Source organism: Carassius auratus, chromosome 12 (genome assembly GCF_003368295.1).
Source record: "Carassius auratus strain Wakin chromosome 12, ASM336829v1, whole genome shotgun sequence".
NCBI classification, from domain to species: Eukaryota; Metazoa; Chordata; class Actinopteri; order Cypriniformes; family Cyprinidae; genus Carassius; species Carassius auratus.
Window position 1 is genome coordinate 12,003,296 of NC_039254.1, and position 13,719 is coordinate 12,017,014.

General features: G+C 37.9%; 1 protein-coding gene across 1 annotated transcript; it reads right to left on the reverse strand.

Moving 5' to 3' along the window:
• On the reverse strand, window positions 1-12,951 carry LOC113111862 (vigilin-like). The gene is made up of 28 exons (XM_026277024.1): window positions 12,883-12,951; window positions 11,729-11,808; window positions 10,815-10,913; window positions 10,519-10,667; window positions 10,188-10,403; window positions 9,901-10,107; window positions 9,603-9,818; window positions 9,080-9,286; window positions 8,884-8,991; window positions 8,317-8,421; window positions 8,026-8,104; window positions 7,597-7,736; window positions 7,398-7,502; window positions 7,177-7,290; window positions 6,507-6,593; window positions 6,022-6,153; window positions 5,709-5,927; window positions 5,414-5,635; window positions 5,112-5,330; window positions 4,286-4,424; window positions 4,065-4,180; window positions 3,871-3,975; window positions 3,213-3,347; window positions 2,968-3,111; window positions 2,676-2,855; window positions 1,479-1,595; window positions 1,226-1,375; window positions 1-1,124 (listed from the first exon to the last, which is right to left on the reverse strand). Exons 3-28 carry the CDS (start codon window positions 10,888-10,890, stop codon window positions 1,032-1,034), a joined length of 3,780 nt encoding a protein of 1,259 aa, XP_026132809.1. The 5' UTR covers window positions 10,891-10,913; window positions 11,729-11,808; window positions 12,883-12,951; the 3' UTR covers window positions 1-1,031.
• Between the last annotated feature and the right edge of the window lie 768 nt (window positions 12,952-13,719).

Consider the following 13,719-nt stretch of genomic DNA (forward strand, 5'->3'; position numbering starts at 1 on the left):
TTGCTTTAATTATAGTCTTTTCTTCTGTTAATAAACAATTTTTCAGAGACTTTTCACTTGGATTCTTGAGTTTGTCATGTATGCTCTGGTTGAAAAATGGGAATCTTATGAAATTAAAGTCACAAATCTCTTTGTTTCCTCCACTTTTGGGGAGTTCTAGACAAAGGTGAAGTGAAAAATACTTCAAATATAAACAGCAAATTTTGAACATTTTGAGATTCAAAGTATATCACACAACACGCACTTCTTTTGAAAATGAGCTACATCTAGCACACACAAACACACACACACACACACACACACACAACGAAGCAAAAGAAACCAAACATACTGCAAAATAATACCTAATGGTTTTTATGCTTCAAAACCATTCACACCTATCAGTTTGAATATTCAGTCGCTGAAGAGAATTAATAAATAACAGACATATATATATACACTGATAAATACAGAAAAACATTTGAAAAAAAGTTCAGTATTGTCCAATCTTCATCTCTCTTACAGTAAAGAGTGAAAACTTAGCAAACCGAGTACGCACACACACACACACACACACACACACACACAGAGAGAGAGAGAGAGAGAGAGAGAGAGAGAGAGAGAGAGATAAATAAAAAGAGCAATAAAAACAGCCAAGGATTTAAAAAAAGAACTCCTACACAGTGAACTAGGGGTTCTCTTGCAATAAATAGTCCAAGAAATAAAAACATCTGCCTCGTTCTTCAGTGCCTAGCCATTTGTCACCCAACTCAAGAAAACGACAGGATAATGACAGTAACTGCTACTTGAGGTTCCGTTCAGACTGGCACAACAGGAAGTGATGTGTGACCACCTGCGGGCATTCGAGGAGTGCTGAAGAACATTTATCCACCAATGATAAGGAACTTTTCAGTCAAAGGAAGGAGAGGACAGAAGTAACTCCTCCAAGGGCACTAAACGCACCAGGAGAAAGACGAGAGCAAAAATATGGAATGTTCTTGTTCTCGAGTGCCAGAGATGTGAGATCTGGAGGCAGGTCGTTTCGGTTTCGTTCAGCACTTTTTGGGTCCCCATGCAGATGTCTGTTTCGGTGCTATTCCAGATCCGAACGTGGGGAACTCTTCGGCACTGCTCATGTCTGGTGCCTGAATGTTGCAAAAAAAAAGAAAAAGGAAACCATTGATATGACAATGATAGTGACAGCAGCAAATCAAGCTTTTACCGTGGTAAACACATTCTTTTAAACCTTGTTGCCTTGTGCATTCCAAGGGGCGTCCCGCACAGCAAAGCCTTTTACTAAAGCTTTGTTGTCCTCGTCATTTCCTCCTGTCCCCATCGTCTTTGAAGGAGGCTTCATGTAAGCTGCCATAGTCTCGGTGTCTGTGACACTCAACATCTAAGAGAGAAGACGAGTGAGCGAGGAGCCAAAAGAAAGGAAAACACAAGTGATGAAATATATTGGTTTGGAAAGAGTCATTTGCAGTGGATTCCTGACTCACATATTCTTCTTCCAGGTTAAGTAGATGGTCAATGGCGTTATCAACATTCTCCGGCAGTCCAGTTACAGTAACCTTGCTCGGGTCCTCTGAAGCTGGCTGAGGAAAACGTATGTCAACCTACAAAAAGAAGAAAATTATTAAGGATCCCATGAACCAAATAAGAGACAGCTATTATTTGGCTGAATTATTCATTTTTAATATGTATTTTTATTATTAAATACATATATAATTAAATGTTTTAGTAACTAAATGTTTTTCTCAAGTATTATTATTAAGTTAATTTTTATAATATATAATATTACTACTATTATCATAAACGTTGTTATACTTTTTAATATTATAATTATAAATATTATGACTACTAATATTAGACGTTATATAGTTATGGCACTATTTGGGAACAAAACAGTTTGTATTCTAATTTATATCTAAATTATCAATCATTATTATTATTATTACTACTGATGATAGTAAGTGTTTGTCATATAACAGTAATAATACAAATTGTTATTATTATTGATAATTATGATAATTAAAAAAATCTATAACAATAGTAGTTACTATTATTTTTATTGGTGATGGTTAATAATAGTTCATAATAAATATAACGATATTACTGATCATCATTATCATATTATTATTATGTTAAATATCAATTATGTAATTATTTGTAATAATAATAGTTAATAATATCAATGATTGTTATTGATCATCATCATTATTAATATTATTTTGATGATTCTGATGTTAAATATTGGTGATGGCAAATATTTTTTTAATTATAATAATAATACTATTTAATACATATAATGATGGTTATTGATCATCATTACCATTATTAATATTATTATGTTAATTATGTTAAATATTGATGTTAATAATTTATTATTATTAATAACAACAACAACAACAACAGATAATAATTATCATAATGATTGTTATTGATCATAATCATCATTAATTAATATTATGATTATGATGTTAAATATTGGTGATGGTGATTATTTTTTATAATAAAAATAACAACAATTAATAATAATTTTGATAATGATTGTTATTGATTATTATTGCTATTATGTTAAATATCGTGCTTCAAAATTTCTAATAATAAACTGAATAATTATAATAATAGCATAATTTTTTTTACTATGTTAGATATTCTGACTAATGTAGATGCTCTATAGTTTTGTCACTTACTTTAAACTCCTCCATGAGTTTCCGAATGGCTTTGCCGCGTGCTCCGATGATGCGTGCGTGGACCCGCCGGTCCAGCCGGATGTCCTCACTCACCATCTCCTGCAGCGCTGCCACCAGCTGCTCTATAGCCGCCCTGGCCTCGTTAGCACTCCTCTCATAACCCGAGATCACGATTACATCCTAGAGGAAGAAAGACTGAGAGGTAAACACACAGAAACAGGATGACGGTTATGAACCCAGTCTGGGTTAAAGAATGAGGAAATGCTCTTTCCAAAACAATCTGCTCTCATACCTGCTGCTCATCACCCTTGTCAGGGAACTGCACGTTGACATCGTAGTCTTTGCGTATTTGAGAGATGACGGCTCCTTTGCGGCCTATAATTTTGGGGTGATATTTGGGGTCTACTGAAAGCATCACCTTATAGCTCCGTAAAGCCTACAAACAGCCAAGAAAAAAAGAATACATCCGATTTTTCTAGAAGTACATTTGAGAAAATTGTTGTCACAGCTTGTGACGGTGTTAAGCAGAGGTTGTACCCGATCTTCCTGTTCCGCCTGCAGCTCCTTGACTCTCTCCAGCAGACCCTGTCTGGCCCGCTCCACACTGGCCACCTGTCCTGTGATCTTTATGATATCTGACTGGTGCTCAGGCTGAGGAACCCAAATGTTGACCTACACAGCCCAGTACAAGCAGACACATGAACATCCACTCATCAGACTGTAGTCAACTGTTATTGTATGGAAAATAGCAGCTTGGACATTATTCGAAAGATATTCTTTTGTGTTCTACAGAAGAAAATAAAAAGAGGGTGATGTAACTGATCACAGGATTTTCATTTTTTGCTTACCTGTCCCATTAACAAGATTTTGTTCACTTCAATTAATTAATTAAAAATGGATTGTTTATGCCTACACGTTTCGAAACTTTGGGGTCAGTAAGATTTTTTTAGCTTTTAAAGAAATGACTACTTTTATTCATCAAGGATGCATTCAATTGATCAAAAGTGAAAGTAAAGACATTTAGAATAAGACAAATGATTTCTATTCAAATAAATCCCGTTTATTCATCAAAGAATCTTGAAAATGGCATCATGGTTTACACAAGAATATGAAGTAACACAACTGTTTTCAACTTTGATAATAATATAATAAACTTTTGAAAGGTAGTAGAAAGTACAATTCAATATGTGCCTACCTCATAGTCCTCCATCATTTTCCTTATTCCAGCTCCTTTCTGTCCAATGATGTAACGATGAAGGTCATAGGGAACCTCAACATCAATCGTCACAGGAACTAAGGCCTAGGATGCAAAAAGGAAGGAAAAATGTGTTAAAGAGAACGATCCACCACAGGACAAAAGAGACAGCTAGAATTTCCATTATTCCTTACAAGTAAAGCTGCACGAGCCAGCTCGCACTTTTCAGCTCGACCCGTCACAGTGATGATATCGCACTTGCGAGGGATGAGGTCTGTATCCCCGTTCTCTTGAGATGCAGCTTCCTGAGCTGCCAGCCACAAATACAAGAAATAACACAGCTCATGAATATTCTACTCATCATTTAACAGAATGAAAAAAAGCCTCAACTAATCGAAGCGTGTAAGGAAGAGACCTGCAGACTCCTCTCTGTCTGGAAATTTGATCTGAACTTCATGGTCCCGTGTAATTTGTTGTATTTTGCAGCCTTTGGGTCCCATGATGGCTCTGTGGTACCGCTGAGGAATCAACACCTCCACATTCACCTGTGACTCCTGATGACACATTAACAGATAATGACAATCAATATACAATCAAGATATATATGTATATAAACACACACACACATACATGCATATACTGTATATATGCATATGTGTGTGCTTGTGTGTTATTGTTAACAATAATAATGTGAATATGTGAACATGTTATCTAACTATTCTACACCATTCTTAAAAAAAAAAAAAACTTTCTAATCTTTTTGTATTCTATTTTCTTTTCATTTATTATAGTTAAAAAAAAGACCTCTAACACTAGCTTGCTCTATTCTTTTTTTGTTTTCATTTCTTATATTATTTAAAAGCCCTTGCTACATGTACTGCGTTTAAGCTAACTGAGACTTGTTGTTGTAGCACTTATATATCATTGCTTTTTTGTTGTTTTTGATTGCTTCCATTGTCCTCATTTGTAAGTCGCTTTGGATAAAAGCGTCTGCGAAATGACTAAATGTAATGTAAATGTAAATGTTACAGTTTATGTTCTACTCTTCTCTAAGATTCCTTTTCTAAGCAGGCAACATACATTACCATTCAACCATTCAAAGGTTTAGGATCAGTAAGATGTTTGTGAAAGAACTCTCTTATTCTCAAAAAATGCTGAACAGCAGTGTATATGCTGTTCTTGGTCAAAAAGCCACTGCATTTACATGCAACATGTAGACATGGATTGAATACGGAACTCACAAGATCTCGAACGATCTCCTGAATGCGTTTCTTAGCAGCGTCAACACACTCTCTGGGTCCTTTGAGAGTGATATTGTCACTGTGTGTTCCCGTGCGAGGGAAGCTAACAGCTACACCGCCATATTCCTCCGCCAGCTCTCTCAAAACCTGCCCCCTCCGACAGACGAAGTGACGGTGATGCCGGGGGTCCACCACCATACTGTCCTCTATCACGTCATCCTGAAAAGAAAGGACAGATGAACTGCATGAAGTGCATCCCAAGAAACACTAACTCAAATGTTTTACTTTCTCTTCCGACATACCAGATTTTTAATGAGGGTCTCCAGCTCTTTCTGGGCAAGCCATACAGCCTCCTCTTTACCCATGATGGTAATGTGCTCCTGTTCTGGTTCGTCTGGTGACGGGAAGATGATTCGTGCTCCGGTTCGGTCCCGTACCCGTCGGATATTAACTCCTCCTCTGCCTATCAGGAACTTGTGGTACTCTGGCTTGGTTTGAAGCTCCACTGAGAAGTTGTTGACTTGCTGGTGGGACAAAAAACTAATGATTCAAAAGTTCAAACTTTTTTTTGCTTTAAATCTTCATCTAATTACTCACCTTCTCCTCCGCCAACTGCAGGAGTTGTCTCCTGGCTCTCTCCACCTCCTCTGCAGGACCTCGAATGGTGACCTTGTCCAGCCCTGAGCCCTCAGCGGGGAAGTGGATGTGAACACCCCCACACTCTTCCATCACTGAGCGCACCAGACTGCCCTTGGATCCAATCAGAGAGTTGTGCAGCTTGGCTGGGATGGAAACCTCGGCCTCCTTCAGGTTGGCCTGGGAGAATTGAAAGATCAAGCAAGAATGTGTAAGAGAAGAAAAACTGGGAATTAGAGCTAGAATACATTTACTAGCTTCCTGCTTCGCTCACCAGCTCTTTCTGAATGGCGAGAATCCGATCTCGTGCGGCTTCACAGCTGCTCTTCTTGCCAGTTATTACAATCGTCTCCGAATTGCTGTTTTCCGTTGGGAGATCAATCTTGGTGTTGGTCTCCTCACGTATCTATATAGATTTACACAGCAACGATTTCTCTCATAAAAAAGAAAACAATAACATGAACACAATATTTAAATAGCAGTTAACCCCCCCCCCCCCAAAAAAATACCCCATTTATTCAGATGCTGAATGTTTTTTTTTTTAATTCTGTGGCCATGCTATAATACTCTGCCACCAATGCTCTCAGTGCAGTTTTTTTCACTACTAATCAGTGCTGTTATTGAAAACCAAACATTTTTATTTTTTTTAAATAAAGGTAAAATAATAACGACAGACCTACTGTATTGATTTCGGGAACCAAACGTTCGTAGTATTCAAAACAAGTCATTTTTACGAATCGTAATAAAAGGTGTCCTCACCTTTTTGATGTTTGCGCCTCCTTTGCCAATGATGTTTTTGTGGAACTGCTTGTGGATGGGTACAGAAATTGAGAAACTGCTCTCAACCTATTAACATGAACATATAATTACAAATCTAATATACTACAAAAAACATTAAACCTCAGTGTCATTCAAAGAGTAAACTACTTCTCAGCTGTCTTAAGGCCCGTTCACACGAAGCACGATAACTATAAAGATAACGATAAAGATATAGTTCTAAAAATCGTTCTCAATATTAAAGAATAGCAGAGTCCACACCATAACTATAACAATAAAGTTACAGAGAAACGATATCGTTGGAATCACTTTCAGAACGATTTTTTTTTTCCCGATGAACGATAAAAACATTGTCAACCAATCAGAATCAATCCTGCTTTAACGAGCTCCAGAATTTAAAGCAGCAGACGCGCGTCCGCTTAGAATACACAGACAATATCGTTCACTGGTGTGGACGCTAATATCGTTATCTTTATAATTATCTTTATAGTTATCGTTCTTGGTGTGAACGGGGCTTTACTTAAAACTATAATAGCATAGCAAGAGCTTGTCATCTGTAGGCAGAGTATGATCATTTCATCATAATAGCTGCTCTTTCTTTGACCTTGTACTAGTCACAAATGTTATTTGAGAGCAGGAAGGACTCTTGTACCAGCTCAGCGATGAGTTTCTGCAGAAACTTTGCACATTTCTCCACTTCGTTTTTAGGCCCTCTGAGCTGTACGATGTCACTTTTCTGTTGCTGGTCTGGAAAGATGATAATGACCTGCGAAAATGAAATCACCTGAATGAAATCATCACTCGTGTAATGCTATAAAAATATGAGGCAGAATATAGCTGTCGCTGCATTTCACAAAATGAAGTTGTGAGCACCTCGGGGAACTTGTCCCGTACTTCTTTGATCTTCTCTCCTTTCTGCCCAATGATAGTGCGGTGAAACTTCTGCTCTATTATCAGGTCTTTCGTGCGTTCATTTTCCTAAAGATGCCAGAAAATGGCAAATCTGAAACCATGCAGGCAAATGCGCCTCATATGCAGATCGCTCTTGTCATTTCCGTATAGAACGTCTCACCATGCGCTGGGCCATGTCCATCAGTTCCTTGCGAGCAAGCTGTACTCCCTGAGGATCGCCCTCTATACGAACCAGCCCACAGCGCTCCGAGTCCTGAGGAATCCTCACTGATACCTTATACTGCTCCTTTATCCGATTTACTGGGGAAAGCACCAATAATTCATTTATCTGCAATGTTCATTGATCAAAGACTCACTGAATAACATTTTTCTCAGGTTCTGTTGTAAAGGCAATGAGATGAGATGTACATTTGCAACTGTTGAATATTTTCACTGTGCACTGCTTGTAATCAAATAATGTGTAAAACCACAATTATTTGAGTATTCAAACATCACTCTTCTATCTGTGCTATGAGCTCTGTTTCTATCCAGGCATTCTAAACATGACTAAAGTTTCAGATTCAACACTCCAGAAAGGGTTTTAACCTACTGTTGGCCCCGTTTTTGCCAATGAGATGTCTGTGGAAACGCTGGTCAATGTTAATCTCTGCATAGTCCATTCTTGCCATCTGGAAGGAGGAAAATAAAATACTTGGATTATACGTAAACTGTTTATATTCCACAAAGGCAGAAACCTTAAAAACAAACCATAACTGGAATATTACAGTTATAAGATATGAAGCAACCTTTCTCAGCAACCAAATTTCACTTTTTTTTAAACAACAACAGCAAAAAAAAAAAAAAAAAAAAAAAAATAACTGCTAAAAAGAGATTCTCTTACAAGGTCTTGGATGATCTCCTGTAACTGAGCCTGAGCTTGTTCTACCTCCTCCGTTGGTCCCTCCAGACTGATACGTTCCTCTCCATCAGTAAACTCTATATGCACCTGATGATGACAAACAGACAAATTTAAGATTTTAAATAAAGTATGAAAGGGTTCACAGATGACATTTATAGCCTGTACATTAGCTTTATACTTCTGGCAACTGGATTTTAAAGGGATAATGAAAAAAAAAATTCAGAACACAAATTAATATATTTTTGATGAAATCCGAGAGCTTTCTGATCCTCTACAGATCCACATTCAAGGCCCAGAAAGGTAGTAAGGACATTGTTAAAATAATCGAGTGACATCAGTGGTTCAACCTTAATCTTATGAGGCTACGAGAATACGTTTTGTGCACAAAGAAAACAAAAATAATGACTTTAATCAATGATTTCTTCTTTTCTCAAAATAAGCGTTCTATGGAGGGTCAGATATAAAAATATCTTAATTTGTGTTGTGAAGATGAGTGAAGAGCTTACAGATTTGGAAAGACATGAGGTTGACTTCTCATTTAAATGTTACCCTAGGAAGCTGCTGAGTGATGCGACTGATGTTTTGTCCTTTTTTGCCAATGATGAAACGATGGAGCCAAGCCGGAGCAATCACCTCCACCACTATCACACTTTTAGCCTGCAAAACACACAAGTGGCATGTGAACAGCTGCCTTTTGCATCCATTCTGTTGAAAATAAGGCCCAAAAAATGTCAAAACAACTGACTTTGGCGTACACCTGGGTAAGAGCCGGCCCCAGTTTATCCGGTTCTCCTCTGAGGATGATGGTCTCGGATGAGGAGTCCAGAGGGGGCATCTCCACAGACACCCCTGTGTTCTCCAGGATCTCCTGCAGGGTGTTGCCCTTGGGGCCTACTATGTACTTATGTTGAGATTTTTTCACCTCCACTGAGATTGTGGTCGTTTTTCGTTTCTGCTTGTGAATATTAAAGAGCAAGTCAGGAAATTTCACTAGGATTTAAATAATCATCAAAACAAAACATATTATGTTGTTTAGCAGAGTATCTGAAGTATCTGAGTTATAAAACCAGCCCTATTTTGGAAAAGGGGGCGGGGGGAAGCAGCTCATTTGCATTTAAAGAGACATGCACAAAAACAGAGTGCTTCTGCTTGTGTTATTTTATTTTTTATTTTTTTGTCACTTCAGATCAATTTAATCCACTTTTGGCAAATAAATGTATTTTTTCTTTAAAAAAAACAATATATGAATGTTTGTAATTGTGAATCACCTTCTCTTCATAGATGGCCCGGATACGGGCAATCGCCATTGCAACTGCCTCTTTTTCGCCGGTAATGACAATCTCATCTTTGGGTACGCTGGGTGGCGGGATGCTAATACGAGCGCCGGTCTCTTGACTAAGCTCTTGAACGAGTCGATTATATGCACCAGCGATGAATGGATGAAAAGCCTTCTCAAAAGACAAACGTTCCACTGCACGCTTATCCTAAAGCAAACAGTGAGGTCATAATAAGACTGAATTACAAACGAAACAGAAAAACCTCATCTCATCTGTCTTCGACGGTTACCTGCTCAGCAGAGATGAGCTGGATTTCATGGCGAGCTTTCTCAATGCCGTCCTTGGTGCCGGTGATGCGGATGTTGGCATTGGGATCATCAGAGCGGGGGATGGCGATCTTGGTGGCTGTTTTCAGCTCCAGCTCCTGCAACTTTTCCCCGTTCTTTCCGATCACAAATCGATGATGCTCTTTCGGAATAAGCACAGTCGCTGACGCCTGAGAAGTTCAGCATTGAAACATAACTCTTAACATACAGTAAGTGAATCGAATTTCAAATGCAAGACTCAAAAAAACACCTGAGTCTGCAGTCGGGCCACAATCTCCTTCCTCGCTTTCATAACCGATTCCAGTTTTCCAGTCACCATGATGGAGAGGCCTTGGTCCTTGGCAAGAGAGAGTTCGATATGTGCCCCGGTCTTCTGCATGATATCCAGGCACACTTTTGCCTCCTCACCCTCACCGAACTGACTGTTGTCTTTATACCGCCGCTCCTCCAAAGGAACATGGAACACCTGAAGGTGCAAAGAGAAGTAGAAAAGGTGTGACAGGCCCTCAATTACACTGTAAAGATACAGTGCAGCTTACTCAGACTGCATAAACTTCAGTGGATGATTATATATATGTTACCTGAGTGATGACAGAGGCTTTGATGGGTCGGATTTTGCTCCAGGCACGTGCTGGCTCACCGGTCTTCTCACCTGGAGTGGCCTTGTCCGGTAAAGGCGGAAAGGCCTCCAGATAGGTCGGTATATAGGCTTCATCTTCTGGCACTCTACCTAATCACAGACGATAAAAAAAAAGAATTGTTAAAAATGCACACAACAACTTTTTTTTTTTTGCATTCTTTTGATAATTACAGTATGATGCTTTATGAATCGTGTAGAAGAATAGTTTCACCTCTAATTTTGCCACAGTCGTCATACCTGTGATATCAACGTCCTTCAAGCCACTGCGGTGCTCCGCAAAACTCTCCTGAGTCAACACTGCCACAGAGCTCATGTTTCAAGACCTGATCCGCTATCCTGCAGAGACCAGGAGGAAGAGGAGGCACATCACACACAGCCATCAATAAAACTAACTAAAAGAGCAGAGCAGTAAGGGACTACTTTCATTTGGGTGATAAAGTGCATGGTTTCTGCGGCCCAGCAGGGCCCGACACACACTGGCATCTCCCTGAGCCCTACAGCGTCTTTCTCCATCTGAGCTCTCCAATTAAAGACACCGCAGCTGTGAAATCTGACGAAAAGCCATGTGTGAGCTCGACTAATGTAACAATTACTGATCGTTGTTTAAAACAGAGTGTTCAATCTTTTAGATGCCACGGACCCCAAAATATGATCGTAGTTGTCTGAGGGACCCTCTCCTAAAATTTTGAAAAAGGCATTCTTGTATAAAGACCCAATTTATACAATGAAAATACATTTTTTAAACGCGTCTAAAATACTGTTATTAAAAACAATTATTACATATTTTAGCTTATTATAGTCCTCTACTGTTAGATGTAATATATATGTGTATTTTAATTGAATTTTACATGGACCCCCTAGAACTCCTTTGGAGCCCCCTGGGGGTCCCCTGAACCCTAGATTAAAAACATCTGGTCTAATCAAGTGGAATTGTTGGGAAAGATGTGACAATGATATTTATATATACATATATTGCACTGAAAGTAAATTTTTCTCTGAACAGTTTTCAGTAGACTTCAGTAGCTTATACAAATGCACACATGCGTTAAAAACAAGTCGTATCAAATTCTGTAAGTGCATGCAATATTCCAATTTTTCAAATACGCTTAAAAAATATCACTATCATGCCAGAGCCAAACATTTTTACCAACCTGCAAAGGGTCGAAAACCAGAAAGTCCGTCCAGGTGGATGCTACTGAGAGCTCTGCAGAGTCAGTCTGTTTGTTCAGCCCTGTGAGGGTGAGGTTAACAAAGAGAGATTGTAACCAGCCTTCTGATCACATACACAGCATCTTGTGGCAAAGCCCTCTGAGGTTGACCGAGGAGGGGGGCTGAGCCACAGTGGTCTGTCCTGTGGGAGGCAATAGCTAGATGTGGTGCTAAGGATAGCCTCCAGATCACTCTCAGGTGACTAGGTATCTAATTGGCATGTGGGTGTTTGTGCTTACTGTAGTGATTGCAAAAACACACACACACACACACACACATTGTATTTACACATGGGATTGACACATTTTACACATATTCATCTAACACTCATTGAGAGAGTAAATTACCCATGTAGTAGAATAATACATGTAACAAATTTTGGCTAATAGGCTTGTCATTATTTTCTAATATTATGAGGATCTAATTGCAGAGTGTACTTCGTCTGCTCTTGTGGTGATAAGTGAATGAAGGAAAAAATGCATTACATACACAGCTTTTAGGTATTGAGGGACCTATGCAAGCCACTTGCATACATATATATATATATATATATATATATATATATATATATATATATATATATATATATATATAGATAGATAGATAGTATAATGTTATATGTTCAATATCAAAACAAACAACAATATAAGCAATGATCGCACTCTCCTGTCTATTTTCATATTACATTATCAGGATCCATATCATCTGCAAGCTCAGTGTAGAGCAGATCTAGGTAAACAAACACTGAAGGTATTTGTTTACCCATCTGCAGGCTAACAGCACTGCATTAGAAATAACAGAGCAACTGCCAGTTAAAACAGTTGTTCAAGCCTTGAATATCAAGGTGAGGTACAGATATAGTCTGTCTCGTGGTGATAGTGTTAGTATTATATATTCTATCCTGCAGAATATACAGGATAAGTTACCTGAGTTTAGCTAATGCTACATGTAACAGCTCGTTAGCTACAGAGCAAGTTTATATTTCTGCTTTAAATACGGTAACTTAATCTGATTGCAGAAAATGCGGATATGTTCTTTCAATCATCAAAACGGTGGGATAAGTAGCACGTCTACGGAAACAAAAGCAAGTGATCACCTTATCAGACGGAAAAGCTTATCCGCTGGTCTGCTGACAGTAAACACTGCTGATGAGAATCGATTCTCCAACTGAATCGAATCTTTGATTCAAAAAATGGTATTCATGAATCAGACACGTTATTTTATCTTTAATGTATGTTTATGTATTTGTAATTTTTTCATGTAGGCTAGTAATCAATATAAAATTCTTTTTTTTTTTTTTATTAAAGTAAACTTGGGATTTTCAGTGGTAACGGTAATCCTCGAAACTCTCCACCACTTTTCAAAATATGAGACTGTCAGATCTGTTTAGTATTCTCCACCGTTTCATTAAATTTTTAAGACCCTGAAAACGTTCTTTATGAACGACATTTTTCAGCATGTCCTCACAGTATAGCTGGTATATTCTACATTAAGTCGAAGTTCAAATGATTATTAATTATTTTAATAATTTGTTACTTATTTTTATGAATTAAAAGATGTTACAGTCAATAACAATATAATAATTTGTGTAAATAGTGTCTTAAATAGCTCAAAATCATGATTTATTGTTGTCCGAATGGAATTTCTTCCATAAATTATCATTGTGTAATTAAAATATTTTATTGTACTTTTCTTTTTGTAATATCTCATTCATTTTATACCTAAAAGCCATAAATACTAATTTGCTTAATTCTACAACATTAAATAGTTTAAAAATAACTTTTTTTTTCTCATAAAAATGTGTGTCCGTAAATCTTGCCAACTCTGTTACCGTACCATATTTTGCCTTTAAATTGGTATAATTATCTCCCACAACTGTAAGATACAGGAAATGATGACACCTTCCCTCACTGATAAGATCTGAAGCGCTGAA